This window comes from Gallus gallus, chromosome 3 (genome assembly GCF_016699485.2).
Source record: "Gallus gallus isolate bGalGal1 chromosome 3, bGalGal1.mat.broiler.GRCg7b, whole genome shotgun sequence".
NCBI classification, from domain to species: domain Eukaryota; kingdom Metazoa; phylum Chordata; class Aves; order Galliformes; family Phasianidae; genus Gallus; species Gallus gallus.
Genome location: NC_052534.1, coordinates 57071319 through 57097207, shown reverse-complemented (window position 1 = coordinate 57097207; position 25889 = coordinate 57071319). Strand labels below are relative to the sequence as shown.

Genomic DNA, 25889 nt, shown 5'->3' with positions numbered 1-25889 from the left:
TCAAATGCTTCTGATTTTTTTTTAACTTTTCCTAGTGGAGAAGATTTATTTTTTGTGCATAAGATATTGCCTGTGTTCCTGTTTTGATCCTGAACAGTGTGGAAGGACCCGCTGGCTCTTAGACATAGCCTCTGTGCTTTGATGACTGGCTTCACGAATGTCCTGTAGTATTCATGTTTAATTCACTGGTATAGCAGAATATGGGTCACGTTTGTTCTTTCTGCTCTTGATTGGGCTGACAGCATCTCCTCAGATGAGGGAACTGCACAGCTGAAGAGAATTTCTATGAACGTAGAACTTGCACTATGTGCCGAACTTTTACAAGACATGGGCATCCGCAAGACTAACGCCCGCAGCGCCGCGATTATTTCTCACCCCAACCCGGGCTCGGGCCGGGGGCGGAGGCAGGTGATGGGGGCGGGCCAATGGGCGGAGGGACGGACGGGGCGAGGGAGCCTCCGCCCACCCCGCGCCGCGGCCGCCGGCAGCGGGAGCTGAGCGGGCGGGAGGCGGCGGAGCTTTCTGCGGTCCGCGCCCAGCCGAGCTCGCGGCAGGCAGAGGGGCGCGGGGAGCGCTGCGTGGCTGCTGCCATGGGGCAGCTCTGCTGCTTCCCCTTCTCGAGAGGCGAGGAGAAGATCAGTAAGTGCCGCTGGGCGTGCTGCCGCGTCGGGAGTTTAAAACGGGAGATCTGGCTGGCATTCCGCGGGTGGGATTTGCTCCTTTCTGAATAGGTGGGGACAGGCTGGACAATATTTCTGCTAAGTAGATTACGATTTCTTTGTAATACAGCTGAGTAATCACGTCTGATTGTATTTGTGTTCTGGCAATCCATTTCCATAGGCAAAAGCAGTCTAAGTGAACACTTCAGTATTCCTCGTTAGCAGCATTTAACTAGCGAGGTGCAGGGCAGGACGCAGAGGTCCCACTGCTGTGAGCGTGGCACAGGGCTAGGAGTGCTCCCCGCACCAGGTGGGCTGTGACTGCAGGGCAGGGGACAGGCGGCTGGCAGAGCCCAGCAGTCTTCTTTGTGTGGGTGCTGCGGGAGCCCACACAACGTTCAGCCGGCGTGCAAGAGGATGGCAGCACGGTGTGTGTCCACCCAGCATGTCTGAGTGACCAACAGGCACAGCACTGCTCTTTGGTGTTTTGGCCGAGCAAACCCATGTTGGATAAGAGGAAGCGATTCTGATTGCTTCACCCTTTGGTGCGCCGAGTCAAGCAGGGTAATTTGGCTGGACTGTTGTTTCTATTCAATTATGTGCTGAAAATGGTGTTTGTCCTAAGTGTGGTTACACAATAACGTTCTCACTCTTAACTTGCTGTTGGGTGAAATATTTGCAACCTTTCTTCTAGAGGATGCAGCCAAATTTCTGTCACGCTCCTCCTAAAAATCAGTTTTAACTGAATTCACATAATGCATCGCCTGTAAGCTAGAGAATCCCATTTTATGGATCTGGTTTGTATTCATTTTCAGGAAGCTGTCCAGGCATAAATAAAATCAGAGGTGGTATCATCAGTCAAAACCATGTGTATACCACCGATGCCGTACGTCTAGAAGGCAGCCTGAAGGAGTTTACTATTTATGGCTGTTTTTTCCTTTACAGGTCGTGGGATGAGGATAACTGTTACACATTTTGCATGGGGAATACGGCTATGAACGTTTTATACTTCAGAACTCTTTTTTTATCATACAGCCAGTATAGATTTCCTTTGTGTGAGAAGCAGGTTGCTAGTGCTCCTTGCTTCTAACACACAGAGTGAAGGGACACAAACAGCAATAGCAGTTGTGCTTTGAGACTGTTGTGCTGACAGAGAAGCAAAGATACGTGAGGGGTGGGTCCTCCTGCATCCCACTGCTCTCTGTCCTCTCACACTGCCACCTTTGTGCTTTCTCTCAGGCATCCCTTGTCATGTGCCAGCTTTCCTCCTATGGGCTCTCCGAGCAATTCACAGTGTGTATAGCATTTAGCACAGCATGACCTGAAGCTGCTTGTGGTCTGACAGTGGTGGCTGAGGATTGCACTTTGGCAAAGTGAGAAGGGCATTGGAAGGGCAGCGTTTGGGCCTGCAGTGACTGATGTGGGCGGCACATGCCCTGGGGAGAGGGAAAAGGCACTGTTATAGGGCACAGCTGTGGTGAACTGAAGCAGGGAGGTCTGGTGATGGCCGAGGTAAGAGTGGTGTCTGATGTGGGGATAAAAACACAGAGGTGGCACCGCTCTTTGTGTGGGAGGGAGGTGTGCTGAGCTGCCTTGGAAAGGGAAAGGTAGCAGAAGTGTTTGACAGGGGTAGTAAGTGTTGGGCGTTGCCCTCAGCCCAGCACAGCCTGGTGAAGAGGGAGAAGGAAAGAGCTGTCTACATATGTGCCAGTGCAGATTCCCATGTCCCATGGCTTTGAGCCCAGCATGCCATGTGTGGCCCTGCCCTCCGTAGCCGCTGTGTCAGCCATCGCTGCCTTGAGCACAGCTCTGTGACAGCCCTGCCCAGCACTACAGGCACATGAGGGGAGGAAAGGAATGGCATTCGTGTATGTTTGCCATACATTATGGCCTTTATACCGATTGCACTGGGAAATTAACCTGGGCTTTTTATTGCTCCTGAATTGTCCTGGCCAGTGACAGTCACAATCATCTGGTTGTTGTGCACTAGAAACAAGGCACACTCTGACTCAAGGCGAGCTTTGGCAGGAAACAGCCACTCACCACGCTCCTTGTGTCAGTCACAGTAAAGATGAAAATTCCCAAAATTCAATATTGTCTTCCCATAGGCTTGTTTCAGATGTTGTTCCTCAGGGTTAAACCAGCTGACAAATGCCAGTGATTAAATTGCTGTGAGCTGTGTTGCTCAGACAGGTATTCACACACAGTATATAGTTCATATCAGTTCTCTTCAAATGCAGGTACAACCTTGGAAAACATTTAGCCAAGCTTCATGGTTACTGTAAGATGTTAAGATTGGCTGTTCTGGAACATCTAAATTGTCCTTCTCCCCAGCATCATAAGCGCAGGGAGCCCAATGAGACCACTGGAAAAGGGCAGGTGTAGGGAAGTGCTTCCTCAGAGTCAAGCTCAAGTGCTCTAGTTAGTCATGCTAACAAACAGTTTATTTTGCCTAGGGCTAAATGGGCAGGTTTCCTGCCACACTTGAGAGAAATCAATACACTGAAGGTGCTTGGGGGATTGAAGAGCTGTGGTGTTCTTCAGAGGAGTGGAAAAAATGTCTGTCCTCACCACTGGCTGAGGGACAGCAGGACAAGCGAAGCCGTGGGACTGCTGTAGGTGATGCATGTTGAGCCTGCACTGCCTATTCCTGCCACTGTCTCAGGGAACAATCTTGTAACTGCTGCAAGGCTCAGAGGCTCTGTTGGGATGAAGGCATACCACACAGCATCTCCAAATGCTGCCTTCATGTTTACTCTTCTACGCATCCTATGCTGAGTCCTTTGCCAAACAACCCTTTTAAAATAACTCATGTCCTAACCAGCTTCTCTTAATTTTTAGGTACTTAAATAGAGACAGTATTGATACTACTATCCTGATGTGCAGGAGATCCCTCAGGTTCCTCTAAATTTGAAGAAAGCTTGGCTTGTGAATGGAAATATTTTAGAAATAACATAAGTTTGTGTAAAATGTACAAAAATTTTTTTTCTAAGTGAGAGTTATTAGGGTGGAAATTAATTCATTTAAAAATGAATCAAATGAAAGCAGGTTATTTCTTCCCTCATTCAACAATGTTAAGTCCCAGTGAAGTTGGTGGGGCCTTCAAAATTTAGCATCCTATTCCAAAGGAGAGACTTCTCAAAAGAGTGTGAATTCCAAAAATGTACTATGAAATATAATATATATGCATGTGTGCTCTACAAATTGTTGATATTTCTGTGGTCAAGAAGGAATTCCCTGTGTGATAACCCTGGAGTTAGACCAGGTATTGGTTTGCCTGTGTTAGTGCTAAACGTGTTGGGGTTCTTTTTGTTTCATTTTCACTCTATTATTCCATGCTTCAGTGTACATTAGAAATTAATTACAGTAAATGTGTGAAGCTAAAGGTACCAACTCATTGTTTTCAATACATTTATTCCTTTCTTCTTTTGAATTTTACTTGAAGTATATCTTTGCTACATGCTGAGAAATTGCTTAATTGTGTGTTTATTTGATATATACAAGTTCATAAACACACGCTACATTTAAAACATGCAATACTGTGGTGGCTATATATATGGTCAGGATTATGTACGTACATATGTATGTTTGCATGTGACACTTATATTTTCTGTGATATAAAAGAAAGCACTTTATGAAATAAGTGCTGTTAAACTTCATGGTAGTCCATTTGCTACCTGGTTCCAGATGGGAAAGCAAGGGTTTGAGTCTTTCATGAACTAGTATGATTTAAAAAAAAAAGAGAGAGAGACTTGTGAATATTGAACATATACAAAATTATGGTATGAGACAATTAGTGATATGATCATCATAGTAGAATATGAAACTTATTTGCACTGTAAAAGTTGAAAGGGCAGAGCATAACAATTTGAGCACTTGCGTTTTGATTTAATGAGATTAAGCATTTAGTGCATAGTAGCTGTCAAATTATTACTTATGATGTAGATTGAATATAATACCTGAAAATAGATGTGGAAGTAAGTAAATGAACATAGGGACTGGGGCTGCATATTGTCTAGGCATGAACAAGGGAAGCTGAAATACACGGCTAGGCCAGCAAAACTCAATCTTGCTCTTTTGGGTTTGACCCAAAACTGCCAAAAAACATCAAACTAGGAATTAGCTTTCCAGAGTAAGTGAAAGGTCAGTGGACAAAATGTGATTATTTTATTTAAGTCTTGAATTAATTCTGAGAATTCTGTATTTGAAAATTGTAAATCAGTGAGTTGACCAAACTTTTAATGTGTTGGATAAAGGTTGACATGAATTATTTTGTGTTTGTATTACATCCACGTAGAAGATGCATTGTCCAGCCTTCTGTCATAAGAGATAGGACAGGTTTGCCTACCACAAACAGTAAGTCAGTCTCTGTTGTTAAACAGTCCTTGTATGCTTGCCAAGCTGTCTAACTGGTTTCCAATACTGATAGCTGCTTGTCCAGCAGGCACATGTATTGGTGCGTGACATTTTCACTTACTTTTTTCTGAGATTTTAACTCCTGGCTCCTCAAAATGATGGCCATTCCAATACCAGAAAGGCCCTACGCTTTTCCCAGCTTCTTCCCTATATGTGGAAACAAACACTCGTTAGCTGAGCTTGGTTCTCCAGTGCTTCTATTCTTTCTGGTCTTGACATTCTTTCTATGCCATATTGTTTCCACTCCTACACATCTGTTCACTCGCACACTGAAGATATATGCAAACAAAGTTATACATGATGTGGATGAAGGAACAAGCAATTTGAAGGAAAGATAGGTGTGTTCCTCAAAATGACAGCTTGAATAATAATTAGGTGTTGTTTATTATCTTTTTTCCACTAAAAACTTCTGAGTGACCACAGTGAGGTTTCTAACAATACTTCCATTTTGTGTGCTGGAAGGAAAAAGGTGCAAGAGACAACAATCCGACAGACTTTCTCAAAGAGTAAAGAAATATGGTGCAATGCTGAAAAATGTGTCATGGTCATGTTGCTAGTTTCTTTAGGATTTGGTGGCCCCATCGAAAACTAAGTGTTCAGTACTTACAAGTCAAAGTTGAAAAGTACGCTAATCTCTCTCCTACTGCCAATGATGTTAGGCTTAATGATCAAGGCAGTAAGCCTAAGCAAGGCTTGGTGATAGCTGAGGCTGTCATTTGTATTTGTGAAGTATGATTATGGATACTTGTTTGTCAAATCTTGGGATTCACGGTGGTTTAGAAAATAATTCCTGCAATAATGGAGGAGTTGTGCATATCAGTGAAGAAAAAGAGAAAGCAGAGACTTGGAGAAAATCCGGGAGGTAAAGTAGGAGAGTTCATTGTGCTGTTAAGTTCAGCTTCATTGCATGGTGTCCTGGGGGGATGGTAGAAGAACAAGCTTTCAAATAGGAGGAAACAGACTTAAAAACAAAACAACAACAAAACCACAAAACGAATAAAGCACTAACAGCATAGATGCCTTTTTATGGCCTCAAAAACAGAAAAATGTAGTTATCTTGAAAAGAATAAAAATAAAGTTGACTGTGAAATTGGGGATTGTAGAATGATAGTAGATGTATCCTTACGCCTTTATGCAAGCCTCCCTCAAATTCAAATGGCCCTACATTGTATTTATTTAATTGAAATTGCTTACTGCTTTTAGAAAGTAGTCCTACAAGGTATGAAGACATGTTGCTGAATTTTTTCTACTGTCTATAATTGTTTCAGCTATATTTGACTTTCAATTGAAAAGAGAAAATCTTTTTTTTTCTCTCCCTTTATGTTTAATAGAGGGATAAGTAAAAAATTTTAGTCCTATAAGCGTAAGTGACCCATGGAAAGAAATCAACTTTTTGAATTCAATTTTTTGTGTCAATTTTTATTTGGGTGTAAGGAATTCTGGAGCACAGAACAGTATTATTTCTAGAACTAGGTTACATTTTCCTATTTCATGAAGATACAGCAGACTGGCTTACTTTATAGCGTGTTAGACTGCAGATGTTGGGATCCCTTCCACATTTCTGTCAGGATGTTTTATGTTAAATGAATTACAACTAGAACTTCTGGAGATGAATCAAGTCAAGTGTGATTGCCTTGCTATTAAATTATGTTACTGAGGGTGGAGGGGGGCGGAGCAGCAGTGTTTATTACAGAGTTTATTTAGAAATATGGCAGAACTGCTGCTTTCCTGAGTGGAAACATGAGCAAAGGCAGGAAGTTCTTAGGTACGTAATCTGAAAAAGTCCAGGGTAATTTGTAACTGCTTTTAAATACTTTAAATTGTGGATTTGGTTAGAAGTCAAACCTTTTACGTAACATGTACTTATATATGAAATGAAAATATGTGTGAAGCCTAAGGTCTTGTGTCTAAGTGCTTAGGACCACAGTGATGCATTTCTGCTGAACACTGAGAAACTTCAGTGAAGCCTTTAACCAAACCTGTCTTTATGAAAGGAGTTGAAGAATTACCCCTGAGAAGTTAGGAAGAGATTTCATTTGTAGTAAAGAGAAGACCAGGATGATCGAATTGGTATAGGTGACTAGTTCCGTGATGGGACACATACCAACATTTCTCCTTGATCACAACGAGAAGAGATGAAAAAGGATGTAGAGTAATAAGAAAGTTCAGAAGATAGAAAACTTTGAGATAGCGTGCTAAAATGTCATGTTAGTGTATTTTTATGAATTCAGGGGTCTCATTTTGAAAAGGCGTGTGATCAGAGAATCAACCACCAAGTGACTTGTGACTCAATAGAGCAAGATGAGAGGAGTGCTGAGGTCACTGAGTGCGACAGACTGTTACTGCAGCACCATGGTTGTTTCTTTCTTCCACCAGCCTCACTGGGAGTCTGCTCCAGAAAATGTCTGTTCTGGTGGCAAAGATCCTTTCAAAACTTCCCTTCTGGATTTATTTGTGGCTAGTTTGTTGCTGTCTTTTGTACCAGCATTGACCATTAGCTTAAGCATCTAAGGGTAAATAGTTTTATGTCATTTTATAATAAGCACAATTGCCAAATCATTGCTGTGAACAGGTGGACAAAATAAGGACATTTTTGAACTAAATGTTTGCTTAGGCTCCTTGTATAGTGTTGAAATCGTAAGTTTGATTTCCATATTGAGGCCGAGAGCCTCTATTTGCAAGCTACTTTTCATGTGAAAACCTCCACAACTGTGTTAGCTTCCAAAAATCTGTTTAAATTACTGGCAGAGTGGAATGTAATGTAACAATGCCTCTTCATTATGATTATATTCGTCTTGGCCCAGACGTAGGAATTGTGTGATACTTGGCATGCCCACCTCTCGGATAAGACTATGGAGTTGAAAACTGGCCACATATTTGTTAATCCTACCAGTGCTTTGTGGTGGGTTGCTGGAAGCTCCCTCTTCTTACAGTGAGTTCTAGCGAGAAATACGTGGTTATGTGCAGTACTTACTAACAACACATTTTAATATTGTTGTTACAATTTAATGTTGATAGAAACAAAGCTGTTAGCCTGGCAGTTGTTAAGTAAGCAAATGATAATGGCTGTAAGGCCATAAAACCCCATTCTCTTCTAAATTCAGAAGTGCTGACAGAAGTGTTTACTGATCCCACGTGGTCATTGTTGTCAATATTGTTGATCATACAGTGGTGATGTGTGCTGCATATACTGTTCCATAGCAGAGCAGATTGTGTGAGCAGTCCTTTAAAGCAAAATCACCTCAGTGAGGTAAAACACTTCAGCTTTATTGATGAAAACTAACACAGTAGTTTTTCTTGAAGTGAATTATGGAATTCTCCAAACCCATGGGGCAGATAGTGATAAGAAGTAGCTAGGTATAACTTCTTCCAGTGTAGGACTGGATCAAATAAAAAATATCTTTGTGTTGCATCAGAAATATATGGGCTCAGTCTTGCAAAGTACTGAGCAGCCTCGATCTGTTGTGAACATGTGCACACAACGATGCTATTATATTGCTGCTGGGAGAGATGTTGGGAGGGACAAGTAGCTGAAACTTTCCTTGCAGGGGGAAGGATTGGAAGTGGAGGCATTATGGTCTTTCTTGATGGACTCGGTATTTGTGATCAAGTTTAGGTATAACTCCCTTAGCAGAATGAAAAAGATGTTACTTAAAATACTAAGCTTTGCTTCAGTGCAGGCTGATCTGCTAATACTTATGGATAAAATATTAAACTAGTGGCTGAGAGGTCTCCTCCTTGGTGATCTTCAGAAGCCACGTGGACGTGTTCCTGGGCACCCTGCTCTGGGTGGCCTAGTTAAGAAGAAATTGGACCAGATGGTCCCTGCTGACCTTAAGAGTTCTGTGATTCTGTGATAGACATCAGATGGAACTCAAATGGAGAGAACAACTGCTTGTAGTCCTAATGCTTTTTGGGAAGTGCAACAAGAATAGTTGGAGGGACAAATCTCTGTTAGAAGCTCATGGACTGTGCATTTCCCTCTTGCTATTCCTCCCAGTTTTAATGCTTCATGGCTGCTGCCCCAAAGATAAACTTCTTCTGGCTTAAAAGGTTCTGTAAGGTGTATCATGCCTGTGTTTCACAAGAAGTTTATCTTTACATTTTTATGCTTCCCCATCCTCTTTGTATCTTCCAAACCATAATTCTCTGAGAATTCCAGAACCAAGTTTATTGAGAAAGAAATCATAGTTATGCCAGTCTGGGAACGTTAAAAGTCATGGAAGAAAATGCAATGACTGATGCAAGTTCATATAACATTTCTGCTGTGAAGAGCGTTCTGTGACCCATTTATGTATTTTCAAGTAAAATAATCTATTTAATTATACAAGTACAAATTCTTTACTGTTTAGTCATTAGTACTGCAGTGGATAACTCAGTTTTGAGATTTTTTCATTAACTAAAGATGAGAGATGATATTGCCATTGTTTTGTTTACAGATTATGGGAACTCAGCCTGTGATCTAAGTCAGCCAATACAGAGGTTACCACTGCTGGAACTACTCAGTGCACTCATCAGTCTAACAGTGGATAGGGAAAAATGAACTATTTATTACACTATGACTATATAGCTCTTTCTGGGCAGAAATCAAGCACAGTAAGAGACCATGAAATATTCTGCACTGTAAAGAACAGAAAAGAGAATCCTCTGTCAAGGAGAAGGACCTTCCCTAAAGCTTATTTTACTGCAGTTTGATGCAGTGAATTAATTCTGTCACTTGTTTTCTTACGTTTGCTCTCCATTTCAAAAATTTATGCTCAAGTAACTTTTTAGCACGCTTTACTACAGGGTTAGGCAATCCAATTGGAGAGGTAATGCACTGGAAACTTGCTTGTGTGGAGACGTTTCTCACCGTGACATTAGACACATGTTTTGCTCATTGTTTCTGGTAGGTATTTCATTCAAAGAACTGCACGAATGGAAGAGCAGATTGCAAAATAAAAATAGTGTATTTTGTCTACTGAGCGCGCTTAGCACTCCTTCAATTAAGTTGACTGGCAAATGTTTGATGCAACAGGAAACTTTCATAGATACAGAATTGAGCTTTGAATTTCTTTGGTTGAAGATGTCAATTTAAATTCCATCCACTGCAGGTCACTTCCTTGCCTGGCTGAGCAGCAGGCAGAGAATGCCTAAGAATATATCCAAAACATTCTGTATGGCAGTCTAGGGAAAAGGAAGCTTTACAGTAGCTTGCAATATGAGCAAATTCTGCTGAGGTAGAGTTCAAGCAGCCCTGGGCATTTCTGTGGGCTAGCAGCTGCCATGGCAGATCACAGCTGACAGTTGCGTTTAATATTCCAAATTATGCTGCTGCTTGGTTCAAAACACCAGAACAGTAGCACAGACCAAAGAGTGGTGAATACCATCTTTCCTGGGGCAAAATCTTTCAGCTGCAATTAGTTTGTGTATTGTAGATCTCCCACATAAAGATAGAATAAAAACTTGAATAGGAAAGAAATATTTAGTTACTTATACTGGAATGGATAATAGCCTTTCGCCAAATAATTAGTTGTTAGCTAATATCTGTCAATTGGCAGCATAGCATAAATTCACAGTGCTTTTGCCTGCAAACTTACTTCTGGACAATAAAAATGATGGCTTTTTACTAGTGATAAAATCTCATGTATGTTGGCAATTTTTATTAAAATTCCCAGTTAATAATTATATTCATTTAAAATAATAATTTCAGTAGTATACCATTCAGATATTTCTGTGCTCGGGAGCTGTCTAAAAGGACACTTAAGCTGAAGTATTTCATTAGAAGTAAGTTAAGTGTTTAAGGGTATTTGCTAAACATGCAAGTAAAACCACGAAAGTGAGACAGATTATCTGGGGCGTGAATAAAGTGGTAGTGAAAATGTCAAGTGAAATCCTTAGCAGCTGTAGGTAAGAATAGTGCTGGTTTATACCAATCCAAGACCTGGCCTGCCAAGTGTCATGGCTGTGACAGTATGCTGGCAGTCCCTGGAGTCAAGGACTGTGGCAAGATGGATGGGAATATCAGCAAGACCATGTAAAAGTAGCCTTCTATAAATAATATCAGGAGGGCTACTTCAGATGGCCAGTCAACCAAGTGCCAGCTTCATCTGGAATCTGCTCCATAGCAAGAGGAGGACAGGTTAAAAATACTGTTCTTTCAGCCTCTGGCAGACAATGTCAGACTCCCTTTGAAGAAGACTGGTGTTCTGCCCACAGCTGCTGGAGGAGACTTCATGCACAGTTTCTTCGAGTTAGAAGAGAGCAAATCTGTAAGGAGAATAAGACCACTTTAAATGTTCTGCATATACACGGTAGTTTGTTTACTGCTATCCCATATCCTCTTGGGTTTGAAAGGGAGTATAAAGGGCAGCAAAGTAAACAAATACAAGTATGCTTTAGGTAAACTTCAATAACTGTTCTGTTCTGTTTAAGCAGAGAAAGCATTGTATTGAGTTTCTCATACTTAAGTGTGCTGGTCAAACAGTGTTGCTTATTAGAGATGAAATGTGTTCTGTATCTACCACATTGGTGCTTAGACATGAGATATTCTGTCTTTTAAACTGTTCAGATGATTTTAAGATAATCATAGTAAGACCACTGCTGCAACAGAAGAAGGATAAGGCAAGACAGGGTGCTCAGAGCTGTTCTTGCTTCACACTAATGTACTATTGAATAAAGCAAGGGCTATGACATTATGTTTGTATTGATTTTCCAAAGTGTAAATAAGAGGCTGTTGCTATCACAGATACTATTAGAAGCTGCCTTGTGTTCCCTGTGAACATAAGAGAACGGCATCCAAATAGCCTATTTTAAGGGAACTCCCCTTGCTTAGTACTGTTTCTCATACTCATATTAATTTTCACATACTCCTTTCTCAGCTCACTGTGTGGTATGGTGCCTTTCCCCTTGCTGTACAAATTGCAAAAAAGAACTTGTGCCACTTGCAGCTCGCCAAACAAAAGAAGGAGCAGTATGTTTTCTAAAGTCCTGTCGGACCTGCCCTGAAAAGTAGGAAGTGTCGGAGAGCCTCAAGGGATATGAATGTTACCTCTGCATTTCCTTACTTCTGAAGATTAAATCAGAAGTGCTGCAGAAGGATCTCATCATCGTGGAAGAGGAAATTGGCTGTGTTGTACCCACAGCTTTATTGGAGTCTCAAGCCAAATTCTGTCTCTGTCAGTTGCATTACTTGAGCTGCTGCTGCACTGCATTATGAAAGTGTTCTTGGTAATATTCATTGCTTGTGTTTGTGAACCTGTAGGGCATGGTACAGGTATGGGCCTGGAGAAAAAGCACTTGTGGGAATAACGCATGACAGTGCCCAGGAACTCACATCCCTGAGTCACTGTGGTGGTGTGGGCCCAAGCTGGCCTCTGCTAGCGGGTCTCAGTGCCAGAGAGCAAACACTAGCACTGCGTGGCTCACCTGTACCAACACAGCCATGTGTGTCTGAATCAAACACTGGGCTGCGGGAATTATTTTCACATTACTCTCATGGTTTGTCTAATAGCTAATAGAACCTAAGCTGTATTTCCTTCTTCATGATGTGTGAGCAATCCCAAATGATGTGTGAGCAAACCTAAAGTTTGGCCAGATAAGAAGTGTTGATGTGCTGAACATTGAATACTGTTCACTCTTATCAGATACAAGCAGCTACCTCAATTTGCAAAACTCATTTGCTTCTGCTGTTGTATTACTGTATGGCAGGTTATGCTGTAGCCTGGTCCACATGAGCTCAGAGTGAAGTCAGTCACAGCATGGAAATCCTAACATATGGAGAAAAGCACGTAGTACAGAACATAGCCACACTTGGTCGTGAGAAAGTGTTATAAGGCCATTATGTAGTGGTTGTCTCCTCCTTCCTAACCTGATGTTTTAAATGGGCTTTTTTTCTCCTTCTTAACTGTAATGGTTAATGCTAGCTAATTGTGTGCTTTGTTTTCTAGTGGAGAGTGGTATTCTTGGAAGCAGCCAGGCGTGTTTTAACCTTTATTCCAGAAACTGTTGAAATATTAAACATATATAAAAACAAAAACAGCTGGTCTGTACTGTCTCTCTTAAAGATGCCATATAATTAAAAAAGAGAAAACAGCTTCATTTTGGCTTATTAGATAATGGGATCTGGGCAAATAATCCGGCAGTCAAACTTGGCATTTCCATTCTGATCTGGAATGACAGGGAGAGGCTGTGCTCTGCCTCCTTTTGGAAAAAGGGAGAGAACAGGGTTTGGTCCATAGAAAATATTCACCTTTGGGAAGGGGGAAAAAAAGAACCCAAATCTTCTCTCTTTTTCCCCTTTAACAAGATGATACATCACTGGCCCTACTACTGCATTTTAGTATAAAGGACATGTGTGTGGTGCTAATGAAGTCTGCCCTAGGAAAATCGGAGTCACTTCTGTCCGGGAAGCTCCAGAGGCACAAAGCGGGGCTGAGCAGGGTACAGCTGGAGGGCATCTCTGTGTGAGGGGTGCTCACACGGAACAAGTCAGAAGGGTTGCTTTTTCACTAGAAGATAATGCACCATAAAGCTACATAGCAACCCAGGAGCTTCGCTTCCAGAAAGTGGCCGGGGCACTGTGGAGCTACAAACCCAGAAGGCAGGAGGAGGTTAATTTGATTAAGCAACAGTTAAGATAGCACAGGATTACTTCTATTACATCATGCATAATAGGAACAAGAGGGAACATTTTGTATATGTTTTGGGGAAAAGCTTCCTTCCAGTGACAGATGCTGGGCTGCAGAGCAGACTCTACATTTTGCAATATTGTGACTGAGATTTTCAGATGAATGCAGACAAACAGAGCAGACAAGGCAAACAAAGGTCCTTGGTCCAGCAAAGTGATCCTTTAGATAACACTGGTCTGTTACTACTTGTTAAACACTAGGCAAAAGGGAAAATAAGGAGTCTTGTAAAGTATTGTAGTAAGGTGTACTGCTATGTTGTTCAGCGGCTAGTTATTATAGGTTTAGTACTGTTTCTAGTCATATTTGCTATTCATAAGATTTGGGTAAAACTGTCTCTTCTGTTCCTTAACCTTGAAGTGTGAAACTAGCAGAAGAGACTGTGATTTAGGGAGAGTTCTGGGTGTTGGAGAGGTGTTGCTTATGCTCTGGAAGTCAGACTGGAGCAAGGTATATGCAGTTACTCTGCGTTTATTAAAGGAAAATGGACTGGATGTCACAGATTGTTGTTTAAAGTTTCCCCTCCACCAAAGGAGATGTTTGAGTACAGACTAAATCCCTGGGCCTTTACCTGCAGGTGTGGCGTATTGACGCACTTGTGGCATTTCCAAACTTTTGCAGTGGGTGGTTCTTTTAGACCTGTAGTTCTGATGTTAGCATACACAACTGAACTTCTGTCAGACCCATAACCCTGCGTGGAACCCTCATGAACCTTAAGAATGCTGTTTTAAATTGATAGAGAGAAAATTTGCTCCCTATTTTGTATCTTGTCTGGATTCCAATCCCCACAGTCTCAAAATCTGCCGTTAGCTTTATCATTGCTCTGATGGCTTGATCCCTTTGAATATCTTCCAGCCTCAGGTGGAATCCACCTGGCCACTTGCTTCATTTCCTCTGAGTTAAAATACTGAGACGTGGATAATTCATTTACTCTCACTGGAGAACTTGTATCCTCTCTCTAAGAGAAATGTATTATGTCATGGTCTATTATGGTGTTACTCATTCTGTTTCACATCATAGCAATAATTTTTTAAATGGCATTTTATTCAATTTTCCACTTTAGTACAAAGCACAAGGATTGAACAAAGCCGGATTAAGTATCAGGCATAGGTTTTGCAGCACTTCTGTGGCTGAGAGGAAACAGCAAATGAGAAATATGTTTTGCTGTCTTTAAAATCCATTACCACTCAATGTAGACTAATGCAATCATAAAAGTTTCTCTCTCTTCCTCTCTTTTCTCTGCTCTCCCTTTACTTTTCACAAACAAATCAGTAATAGAATGTGAGAGGCTTTTTTCAGCACAGAAAAAAAAGTTTCTTCTTGTAGTATAATGTGAGACTGAGGTGAGTTCCAGGGATGGAAAACCCGCCTCAAGTCTGGGGTTATCTTTTTTGTTAATGTGAAATCTCATACAGTGTATGCATACATTGAAAGGCTCGATCCTCTGATTTAGTGAAGTAAATATTACTTTCTGTTGCCTCCACCTTGTGTGCTCTGTTCACCCATCGTGGGTGTGTGCACTTAGAAATGGACTGAAACATAAGGAGTGAGGGCCAGGAACAGCAAGGGCAGAGGGCTTGGTACAACACAGCCCAGGCCACTGAGCTACTGCCTGTCACGCCCGCTTCAGAGAGATGAGTAGCAGTAATACTAACTCTGTTGCAAGTGAAGCTTTGAAAGATGAATTTAATTTCCTGGGTCCTTTTTTTTTTTTTTTTTTAGCCATAATTTCTATACAAGGCATAAAATAAAAAGAGATTACAGGATTAGACTTTGGATAAAAACTCGTTATGTGGTAAGATGTGACCAAGTGTAAGCTCCCACATCAGTGATGTATCCAAGTGTAAGTTTTCACATCAGTGGTAGAATAGCTGGATTGTCATGGTGCTGCACCCAGGCTATGAGGACAGGCTGATCTTCGGGTGCTCTGAGCTATTACTTCTGGTGCAGGAAATCCCAAAACTGTGAAAGATACAATCTGCTCTTAAGGAGAAACATTTCCCATCTTCTTCCTAATCCTCATTTTATGGAAATTCACTTAGCCCTTCTAGCCTAAAATAGATGTGGAGAATATAAAGGTGAACTGTTGAAGCAAATGCGTTGCTTTAACAGGAGTAAAGAAAAAAATACTGCTTTATTTTTTCAAGGCTAGTTCTGAATGTAGTGAAGAAAAATGCAAAAACACTTTTTAGCTTGAATATCAAACCCTTATTTCCTTTACCTTGAGTTGACAAAAGACTATGAAAAACACTGCTTTAAAATAAGAGGGGATGAAGAGGCCAAGATGAAACTACAGATTAGAACTATTTAACCTGACAGAAATAAAGGACCAGGAGTAGCATAAATAAGCAGTTCTCCATTGATGCTAAGAGGACAAGATAATAATTATTAGGATGCTAAAGAGTTGGGAATACTGTGTAAGTAGAGAAAATAATATTTGAGAATGGACAACAGAGTGGAAAGAGAACGGAATTTTAAGGCACGTTAGCGAGCAATCTGTGGTGGTACGGAGTGTAAGCTGGTAAAAGTTGTGGTGGTTAGTTCAGTTCTTGTCATTGCTGACATTTTTTGAATTTGTTTCATAGAAATGCCACTGGGATAGACTGACTCACTGACTGTAAAGAAGTAGAACTATGGGGGAAAGAGAGAAGTATTCTTTTGCTGCAAGAGTGCATTTTTGGAGCTGTAGCGAATCTTGTGAAGGAGATGTTGCTATTATGTTGAGAATACTGGTTATATTCTTAAGGTGTTTTATGTTGTTTGACAAAGAAAATGTTTTTACAGCTATTTCATTTTTAGCTTTGGAAGGCCATGAACAGTATGGCCCACTGGCTTAAACAAATTATCAAAACTCTTGATTTTTAACAGTAAAACAGACTCTAGAATAAAATTATGTTTGACTATTAAATGCTTGTTGATGAACTTAAGATATATGTACTATCAAACATAAAAGAAAAAAAGAAAAAAGTGTTATTTATTTATTTAATGTAATCTGGTTGGTTTTTTTTTGAAGGGTTGATTGCATTAAGTGTAGTTTTATGATATAGTAATCTTCGTTTGGTTTTTTTTTTTAATGAAGGGGTCTCCCTACACTATGCTCTGACAACACTTTCTGGATTCTTGTGAATTAGGTTTACTGTTAGCAAACTGTGATCATACCTTCAGAATTATTAGCTACTCTTTAACTATAGCGACTCTGATTTCGTATAACCAAGATGATTGAAACCCTATGACAGACCAATAACTTGCAACCAAGTGATTGTCTGAATTATTTGCTTAACAAACTGGGCCTTTTCTTTTTCCTTCTTTTGGAAAGCTCATAACTGACATTGCATCCTTCAGTGCTCATAGGAGAAAGGATTGGTTTAGCAGAGCATGTTCTGTGTTTCTCCACTTGTAAGTAGAGGTGGTCAGAAATCTGAGATCACTGAATTTTGAAGGACTTTGTCTGAGACAAAACAAACTTTTGCCAAGTTAACTAAGCCTCCAAATTCAAGGCAGCCCGCAGATATTCTTGCTTTCATCATAAATACTGGCAAAAGCATCATATTCCCTGAAGAGCTGCAAAAGCATGAATTTCCTCTGCACTTGGAATTCATAACTTTTATGGTTTTATTTTATTGTAGGCCAAATCACATAAATTAGCACACTAGAAACCCATGCATTCAGCATGAAGGGTTTGTTAGACAGTTCTGTGCGCACAGAAAGGCATTCTTAAAACCAGACAGGTTTTTACGTGTCGAAGGTGAGCTAAATTAGCTATATTACACACACTGCTTAGCACTGTTTATGGGAACATGCAGCTATGCAGTGTCCTTACTGTAATGTCATAACATTGTAATTTCACCCTTCTTCTCATTGCTTTATTTGTGCCAATTTCTTAAGTGACCATTGGAGACATTTCATGGAAGCCCTTCCTAATTAACAAGGAATTGTTTAGAGTTGCGATTTTCCTGCTGGTGCTTATTGTGTTGATTAGATATGGGCACAAGCTCTTGTTTGTGTTCATTACTTCAAAACCATGATCTTGACTGCTGGATGATTCACAGACTGCTACAAGGGTGGGAAGCATACAGTCCGGTGAGTGGTCATAGCCTGTAATTCAGCTCATTATGGACTGTGGGTTCTGTCTTAGTGGGATGAAGGTGGTGGTATTTTTTAGTGCTGTAGTTCTCTTAATATATGTGGCCTGCCAAATTTATCTGAAAGTCCTCAGCAAAGAGAATGTTCAGCACTTTGCTCTGATGCCAAGGGCACTGCAGTTCTTTGTGCAAGCGTGGGAATCTCATTCCCACTAAGGTCAATGAGATTTACTTTAATTTTGAATTAGATTCCGCAGACACAAAGGTATATCACAGCAGGAACAAGGTACTTCCATGGGTTGTAGCAGGGCATGGCAGCATTGCAGTAGTCTACATCTGTGTGGGTGCTGTGAGTGTAGATCTTCTCCTGGTGACATGGGGATAGTGAACCATTGAAGTCACGAACTGCATGGATTCACATGACTGAAATCTGTCTGACTTTGCTTTTATTGACCTTTTTCAGTTAGCTCCAACCCCATCATAGAAATCATTGCTAGTCATCTGCTGAAAGTTCCTTAGTCCATCAGTAACTTGGGTGGTTGTCTCTTCCCTTCCAATCTCACCATACTGCATGATAGCGAATCCTTTGGCTCTGTACAGAGGGAGCATAGCCAATTAATTGATGGTGAGTGGTTGTTAAGACTTAGAGTAGAATCAGTCATTGTAGGATCACATGCAGAAAGGGACTCTTTCGCTCTAGTACAAAGTTCTGTGCACATGCAACAGCAACGTGGCTCACTATCTGGGTGTCAGCAAGAGGCACAGTGTAAGTAGAAAAATGATATTTTCTAGCATTCAGGAGGAATTTCATAAAGGTTAGTTTTTGAAAGGGTACCAGAATCCTTTGTGGGTTTTCATGTTTCCAGATTTTGTAAAGAGTATTAGAAATTGATGAACTAATGGGAGACAGAGGCATTTCTGTTACCACAGAAGTCCTCAGGGCATTCATTGCCTGTAACCTCTGTTCTCAGAAAACAGACTTCCCAGCTTGTCTCATCCACCTATGTGAATTACCAGCAGTCTCCTTTATAATTTGCCCCATGCTGGCATTGTTCTGTGATGAAAGTTTGTTGGAAGCAAAACCAAAATGCGGTGCGTTAAGGCCATAAAGCAAGAATTGCAGAAGTTTGTCTTAGAATGTAGCTGATTAAAGGCTGTAAAACTGTCTTTTCTTGAAAAATGGATTATAGCTGGCTCTTTCAGTGAAATGTCCTGCAAAAATGGACAAGATAAACAGAAATTGATCAGAGTGACTGTTTGGCCTCTCCAAACCTGAAATACTCACGTAGGTATCTAACACAGGCTGGACCAGGACCACCACATCTGATTTGTTCCAGTGCGGTCTTTCAAAATTCAGTTAATGGTCTTGTAAAAATGTCAGGGAGCATAGAATTGGAGAGTAAACCCAATCCCACAGAGTTATTCAGCAGTGAGTTTGAATCTAAACGTAGATTTGGTTTCAGGACTCCTATTCACGTCCTTAACTACAGCAGCATGTTGTGGGATCATAAATCCTTCTTCGAACAATTCTGTGCACTTGATAGTTCCCTTTTGAAAAAAAAAAAGTGTGGTCATTTCAGGACAACAGACTTGCTGCAGTTTCAGTAAATAATAAAAAGGATGCACACATTGAGTCATAGTCATGGAATATGAATTTGTTTTCATCTTCTGAAAATTATCGGACTCTGGTGTAAAATGGAGGCTTTATTTCATTTCTATTCTGAGCCATATGCAAGATGGGAAGTATTTTTTTATTCATAGGCACAGCAATGAAGTGGTGGTGTAGTCCATACTAACAGGCACACTATAGATGTAAATACGGTGCACGTGGTATATCTATTCCCTTTTTCAGAATGGAGTTTACAGTCAAAGTAATTCTGAATTTTTAAACCTCCCTTCTATATCTAAAACAGGCATGAGAGCAATGACTTTTTGCTGATATTCAGATAATTCATGACAGTCTACACAACAGAACATTTGCCTGCAAGCAGCAGATGCAGTGTGGAGAAAAATACATGGAGTAGACTTATACATTAAAAATTTAAGTAAATATGAATGATCAATACCTGTTGTTATTGTCTGACCTATTTCATTTTGCTAATGGTCATGAATAGGAATGCTACTAGAGTACACAGCCGCCCTGCCAATGAACTTCAGTACTGTGCACAGACATACACAAAGTGCTATTTAGGGAACCTGAAAATATAAAGAGAGCATGAGTGAATCATGTAGCCCTGTGTGCCAGGCCACTAGAGTGTCTGAAAGATAAATCTAGGGTTTCTCTTGGTACCGGGATGTGCACATCAGCCAGATCCTGTGGAAATCTTCCCAGTGGGAATGCAGGACTTATGGGGTACTACAGTGTTGGTGGACCATGAATATCTCAAAATAGTAAAAAAATATAAAATTTCAAAAGCAGTTCTGTGGCTTTCTAAAATCCACTTCTAGAAGGCTCATTTTAGATCTTTTAGATCTTTTTCATGCTTTAGAAATTACACAGCAAGCCATCTACTTGCATCTAAATGCATATATATATATATAATATTATTTATTTGTGAACTTGATATGTATGTAGAAGTGACAACTGTTTCATAAGAATACAGGAAGTATTTGTGGGAGAAGAGCTCGGTCCTTTTCTACAAAGTAGAATAAAATACAAAAAAAAAAAACCATAATTTACTGTAAGTAAAATGGCTCTGAATAAATGTAATCACAACTGTTTTGTGTTATCTGGAGGCATCTGTCGCTGACTACTCATATTCTGCATATTAAAGACTACTAGGTCAAGTGCTAGGGCTGCTGAGCACCTATTTCCCATTGATCTTGTTTATGGAGTTCCTTGGACAGATCATTAGAGCTGTGTGAGTAACAATTTCTGTGATTCAGTGGCAGTTCTGAGAAATAAAAAACTCTAAACTGGAAAGCAGTATTTTTTCTAGTGAATGAATAGACTGTGACAACCAAAACATTTTGTTTTGGTTCTGAGCATCTTTAATAAGAGCAGAGGAAATTTGGAATCAGAGGAGCCTGAGGGATCATCTCATAGAAGCCGAGAGGAGATGCTGCTTATGTATATTGTAGGTGTCCAAAGAGATAAGAGCCTGAATTAAGTCCCTCCTCTAAGCAAGTTAAAGGATAGACTGAAACCCAGGGAATGCAGTTAGTGGAAGAACATGGCAACGGATGTGCCAGAGGGTATGTAGGCATCTGAGTGGCTTTGGGAAGGGTATCTGTGACTCATATGTTAACCTGTAGTGTTTCTTCCCAGAACTGCAAAATCTGTTTTTAATGTTTTATTTTTGTTATTTCTCATTTAACTTCCCCCCCCCCCCCCCCCCCCCCCCCCCACAGATGCCTTTCTGAATATTTGTCAGGGTATTTCCCAACTTTTTACAAAGCCTAATGAGACATTTTGCCCAGCTCTACTCTGATCACTCTTCAGCTGAACCCAGTTCTTCCAGTCCTACTGTAACGGCACCATATTAACTGTATGAACAGAACTGGAGGACATTGGTCTGTCTTGCTGTTCCAGAGCAGGATGCTCGTGCTAACAGCTAACAAAGGCGTTGCCTCTGGAAATGGAGGCTTTTGTGTACCTCTCCCTCTCCAATTCCCTTATGAACTGTGTTTTATCACTGAAATTGCTCACAGGTTGTGCAGTCCCCTAGGAGGACTAATGAAAGTCTTTTATAACTATAATCTATATGTGCTGGCAAACTTGAATAAATTTACATATATGAAAGAGAACAAATTTAGGTAATTGAACAGTGCAAAGCTTTGTACTGAGAACATACAATAGTATCTCTTTCACCAGATGTGTGTGACTAAGCAGCCTTTTATTACTGGTTACAGAATGCAAACTCCAGAAAAGGACATTAAAAATATGACTTATAAATGTACATGCAGGGAAACAGTTGTTTGCCTGGGGCAAGAAATTGCAGAGTGGCAAGTGCCAATTATACAGCCAGTGGAAATTGGACAATAAATTGCATTTTCCCTGGGTTTCATTCCTCGTCAAAGGAGGATGCTGTAGTAGGCTGCAGAAGTCGTTAGGAAAATGATTCATGGAAAAGTATAATTTCAAAATACACGTGATATGTAAATCCTCATGGTGTATACAGTTACTTGGTTGTATGGGTTTACTCCTGTGAACTCAATGCGGGGAAATGCCAGCTTCTTGCTTTTATCAGTAGATACCTATGGATAGAGTTGGCACTTACATCAGTGTCAGGACTTTAGATCAGAAGTCAGTAGGGTGAACTGGGGGGAGGAAATGGTTTTACCGTGTTTGGTGCTTGATGTTAAAAGAAAAATAGTAATAATAGCAGTATTTTCTGACCTGCTCTCAGGCAAGATACTTTAACAATTTCTTCCCATGAGAAACTTGAATTTTCAGCAGTGAATAAAGAGGTGGGCATTTTCAAATGTGTTAAGCAAACTCACAAAACAGGGGCAGCTAGACTTAGGAGTTTTACTAACATGTAAATCAGTCGTGTGCCCAGGAGGCGTGTGTTATTACTGACCAGAAGAAATGAAATTTGCACACTTCTAAGCTGAGTGGGCGCAGTTAATGTTAGCCAGCGGCTTACAGGACTGTTACAATAAAGATGAGAAATGAAATACTTTTAGTCCGATGTACTGCGTACATCTTCATGAAACACTTGATTCAGAGCACCTGGAGGGGGAAATTATTTTTACAGTCAGGAAGAGGCAGACTTAGAAGCGTCTAATAACTTGAAATCTAGATGTCCGGCTCAGCCAGAGGCTCCTCTTGATGCAATTCCAGCTGCTCTTTCCATGGAAATGAATTCCTTCTCTTATCTGTTGTGACACATAGGTGAAAAGCACGCAGCAGAGCCGGATGACGCAGAGCTCGTGAGCCTCAGCAAAAGGCTGGTGGAGAATGCAGTGCTCAAGGCTGTGCAGCAGTATTTAGAAGAAACGCAAAACAAAGCCAGACAGACTGATGGGAGCCCCGTGAAAGCTGAGGAAGCTGCCAGCAGCACTAAGAGCGAAAGCAACAATGACAACAGCAAGTGAGCACTGTGCAAAAGCCTGGGAGCGAGTATCCCACCAAGAATAATGGCAAAAACACGTCCCAGCTCCCTGCTGAAACTTGCTGAGTGGTGCTGGGCGACAGGCACTCTGCTCTGAGAGGCTCTTATCAGAAGTTTGTTCTGAATCGAGGGACACTGCCTGCCGGTCTCATAAGCGCTTGCATTGCTGAAAATCTATTGAACGCTGGAAAAGGACAAGAATGGTGAAACAGCTTCAGTCTCTATGGGCTCTTAATGCCAAGAGTCCCTTCCTCGCTTTTGGAAAGAAACTGAGCTCTCTGTGTTTGCCTTTCGGATCGTAAGGAATGGGCACGAAGAGGCCTTGCCACAAGTGGAAACAATGCCCTGTGCACAGCCTGGCACTGCCACGGGGCTGCTTGCTGGACACAAGGGCACGTGCTGTTGGGGAGTCAGCAGCAGGCATCCCGAGCTAAAAATTACCACTACCGATACTCGTCACAGATACTATTACACAGTATGTAACATAGCAGGAGTTTCTCTGAAATGTGACACCTTTCTGTTCTGTATTTCTGGTAACTGTTGTTGATGCAAACTGTAGCGTTTTCTCTTGACGGAGTACCTTTTTATAAAAAAATATGGGGAAAAAAGCACTTAACACTGTCCAAAACAGATAGGATCGGTCTCTGTACATTAATGATTCTAAGTGACATTAGTTATTATAAAATGTTATATTGTTCTTTTCCTCTAGGAAAGAGCCATGAAGCAGACTTAGTAAAGGAGGCTTTGCACAGAGAAACACAGGCCCTGTTATCCAGGCTGAGTCAAATAAAGGAGCTGTTATCCACTCCTGAGGTCCGCATGAAAATTAGAAAAGAACTGTTTGAAGATGGGCACGACCGTAACAATAAGTGAGAAAGTTATATCAACTCTGGACCTCCGAATGAATGATGGTGAATTGCTGTGATATAAGACCTCATCACAGGTTGTTTGAAGATGAAAAATATTTCAACAAATTCTCCTTTCTCTTTTCATCTTTTTTTTTTTTACTGAAAATACAAATGGGCGTAAATGGCTCGTGAGGAATAATGCTGAAGTACGTGCACAGAAGGATTGTAGTTCATCATTAAATACAACCACTCCTCAGCGCTGCTTTGAAACACACTTGAATGTGCAGGTACACATCGTGGTTCCAAAGTGGAAAACTACTGGTTTTAAATAAATCTGAACAAACACTGTGCCCTTCCTTTATCATTGCAGATACTTCAGACTTTTCTCGTAGATTCTTTTCTCTAGCAATGATAGATGGATGTTTAAAGAAATGGATGCTTTTAAATACTTTAAAATGTGTATTTGAAAAAAAGGTCTTTTAATTCTCTGCCTTTTATATCTGTACCGGCATTTTGGGTTAGCACTGTCTATTTTTAATTTTTTTTTAACAGCACTTGAATACATGTCTAGATGCTGATATGCTGTTTCTGCAGATGTTTACACTACCACAAGAATGTTTCAAGTTTCAGAATAAAATTCAGGCTCCACTAATGCCAGTGGCAAACTGTTGCTGGCTTTAATGGAGTCAGGATGCTGCAATTAAGATCTTCTGAAAATAATAATATTCCTTGGGATGATATTTGCCTTTTCTTTTTTTTAGAACAGTGTTTTATGTATTCGGGTTGTGATGTTTTCTCCATCTCTGCCTTCTGCTGCCTGGGGTTGTGTGTCAGTTTGCTCTCATTGTTCCTCCCATACACCTGCAAGATTCAGAAAAGCTTTGGATGTACAATACAGGAGTAGGCCCAGTATTTGCATTTTTTATAAACATTGTTTAAAATTGCCTCTGATGATAAAAGCTATTTAATACATGTTGTGGTTGGTATCGGTTTTGTGCTGTTAAAACAGCTGTGTGCATATTCTTCATTGATCGCAAGCGCTGATCATTTATCTCATGTTTCATGGCTTACATTTTTTCCCTCATTGAGTATATAACAGTGTATTCTGAAATGTCATACATTTCTCAAACCATGCTCGCAATAAAGTATTTCTTCCTTTGCACTGTGTATGTTTTCACCCATTTCCAAACAGACTTTAATAAAATGAAGTACTTTGCAAGTAAGAAAAGTGACAGAACCATTGCTCGTATGAATCCCCTCCACCAAGCTGGCTATGGGTGTTGAGCCAAAACACTGATCTGGAGTCTGAGCGCTGAAGTCATGTGAAGAAATTAATGCAGATAAGCTTATCCTGAGTCATTGCTGTTTCAAGAAGCCACCAGTTACCGCATTCCCTTCCTTTAAATGCTAATTTCATTGTAAGGTTTCCAAGGCAAGATTTTAAATGATAAAACTTTGAAATCCAGTTCAGGTGATGTGGGTTTAGATTTAAGGAGGTACTGCTACAACTTCCTTCAGGTCCACATCCAATCTTCAAAAAATTAAGTTTGAATTTAACAAATGGTCTCAAATATAGTTAAAACACACACACACACACACACAAACATAAAAAACCCACCAGATTGTGGCATCCTACTGGATATAAAAATCCAGACTTTCACAAGTGAATCCTGTCATTTTCTGCGCTGTGCTTCTCTGAGCCCAGCACGTCCTCGTATTCTACAGGATGCCTAAAACTGGAGAGAGAAGCTGTAAATGCTGCATCTCTGTATAAAATCGTCTTAGGATCATAGAATCACCGAGGTTGGAAAAGACCCACAGGATCATCCAGTCCAACCATTCACCCATCACCAATGGTTCTCACTAAACCATGTCCCTCAACACAATGTCCAAACGTTCCTTGAACACCTCCAGGGTCGGTGACTCCACCACCTCTCTGGGCAGCCCATTGCAGTGCCTGACCACCCTTTCAGAGAAGTAGTATTTCTTAATGTCCAGCCTGAACCTTCCCTGGCACCGCTTGAAGCCATTCCCTCCAGTCCTATCACTGATTACACTGTAACTTCTTAGTCATATCAAACTGATACGACATTTGATATGTACTATTGACAACTGCTTCATCTGGAGATAGCTATTTACCATGGCATCAATTTCAGTACAA

At 40.7% G+C, this 25889-nt stretch overlaps 2 protein-coding genes across 2 annotated transcripts in view; both read left to right on the top strand.

Annotated features, from left to right (window-relative positions):
- AKAP7 (A-kinase anchoring protein 7) overlaps positions 1–24890 on the top strand; it is a 73095-nt gene extending 48205 nt beyond the window's left edge. The window contains exon 8 of the mRNA XM_004940220.5: positions 22661–24890. Within this exon, the coding sequence (XP_004940277.5) occupies positions 22661–22863 (203 nt within the window). The 3' untranslated portion in view covers positions 22864–24890. The remainder of the gene's footprint in view (positions 1–22660) is intronic.
- LOC121110170 lies at positions 411–24890 on the top strand. Its single transcript, XM_046939769.1, has 2 exons — positions 411–639; positions 23590–24890. The coding sequence occupies exons 1-2, from the start codon at positions 426–428 to the stop codon at positions 23751–23753; spliced, it is 378 nt and encodes a 125-aa protein (XP_046795725.1). The 5' UTR covers positions 411–425; the 3' UTR covers positions 23754–24890.
- Positions 24891–25889: the final 999 nt, after the last annotated feature.

Excerpts from the sequence above, each read along its gene's own strand:
- LOC121110170 (XM_046939769.1), top strand. The coding sequence starts at position 426 with ATGGGCGGAGGGACGGACGGGGCGAGGGAGCCTCCGCCCACCCCGCGC. Across the intron at positions 640-23,589 it reads GAGAGGCGAGGAGAAGATCA|GAAAGAGCCATGAAGCAGAC; the intron begins GTAAGTGCCGCT and ends CTTTTCCTCTAG.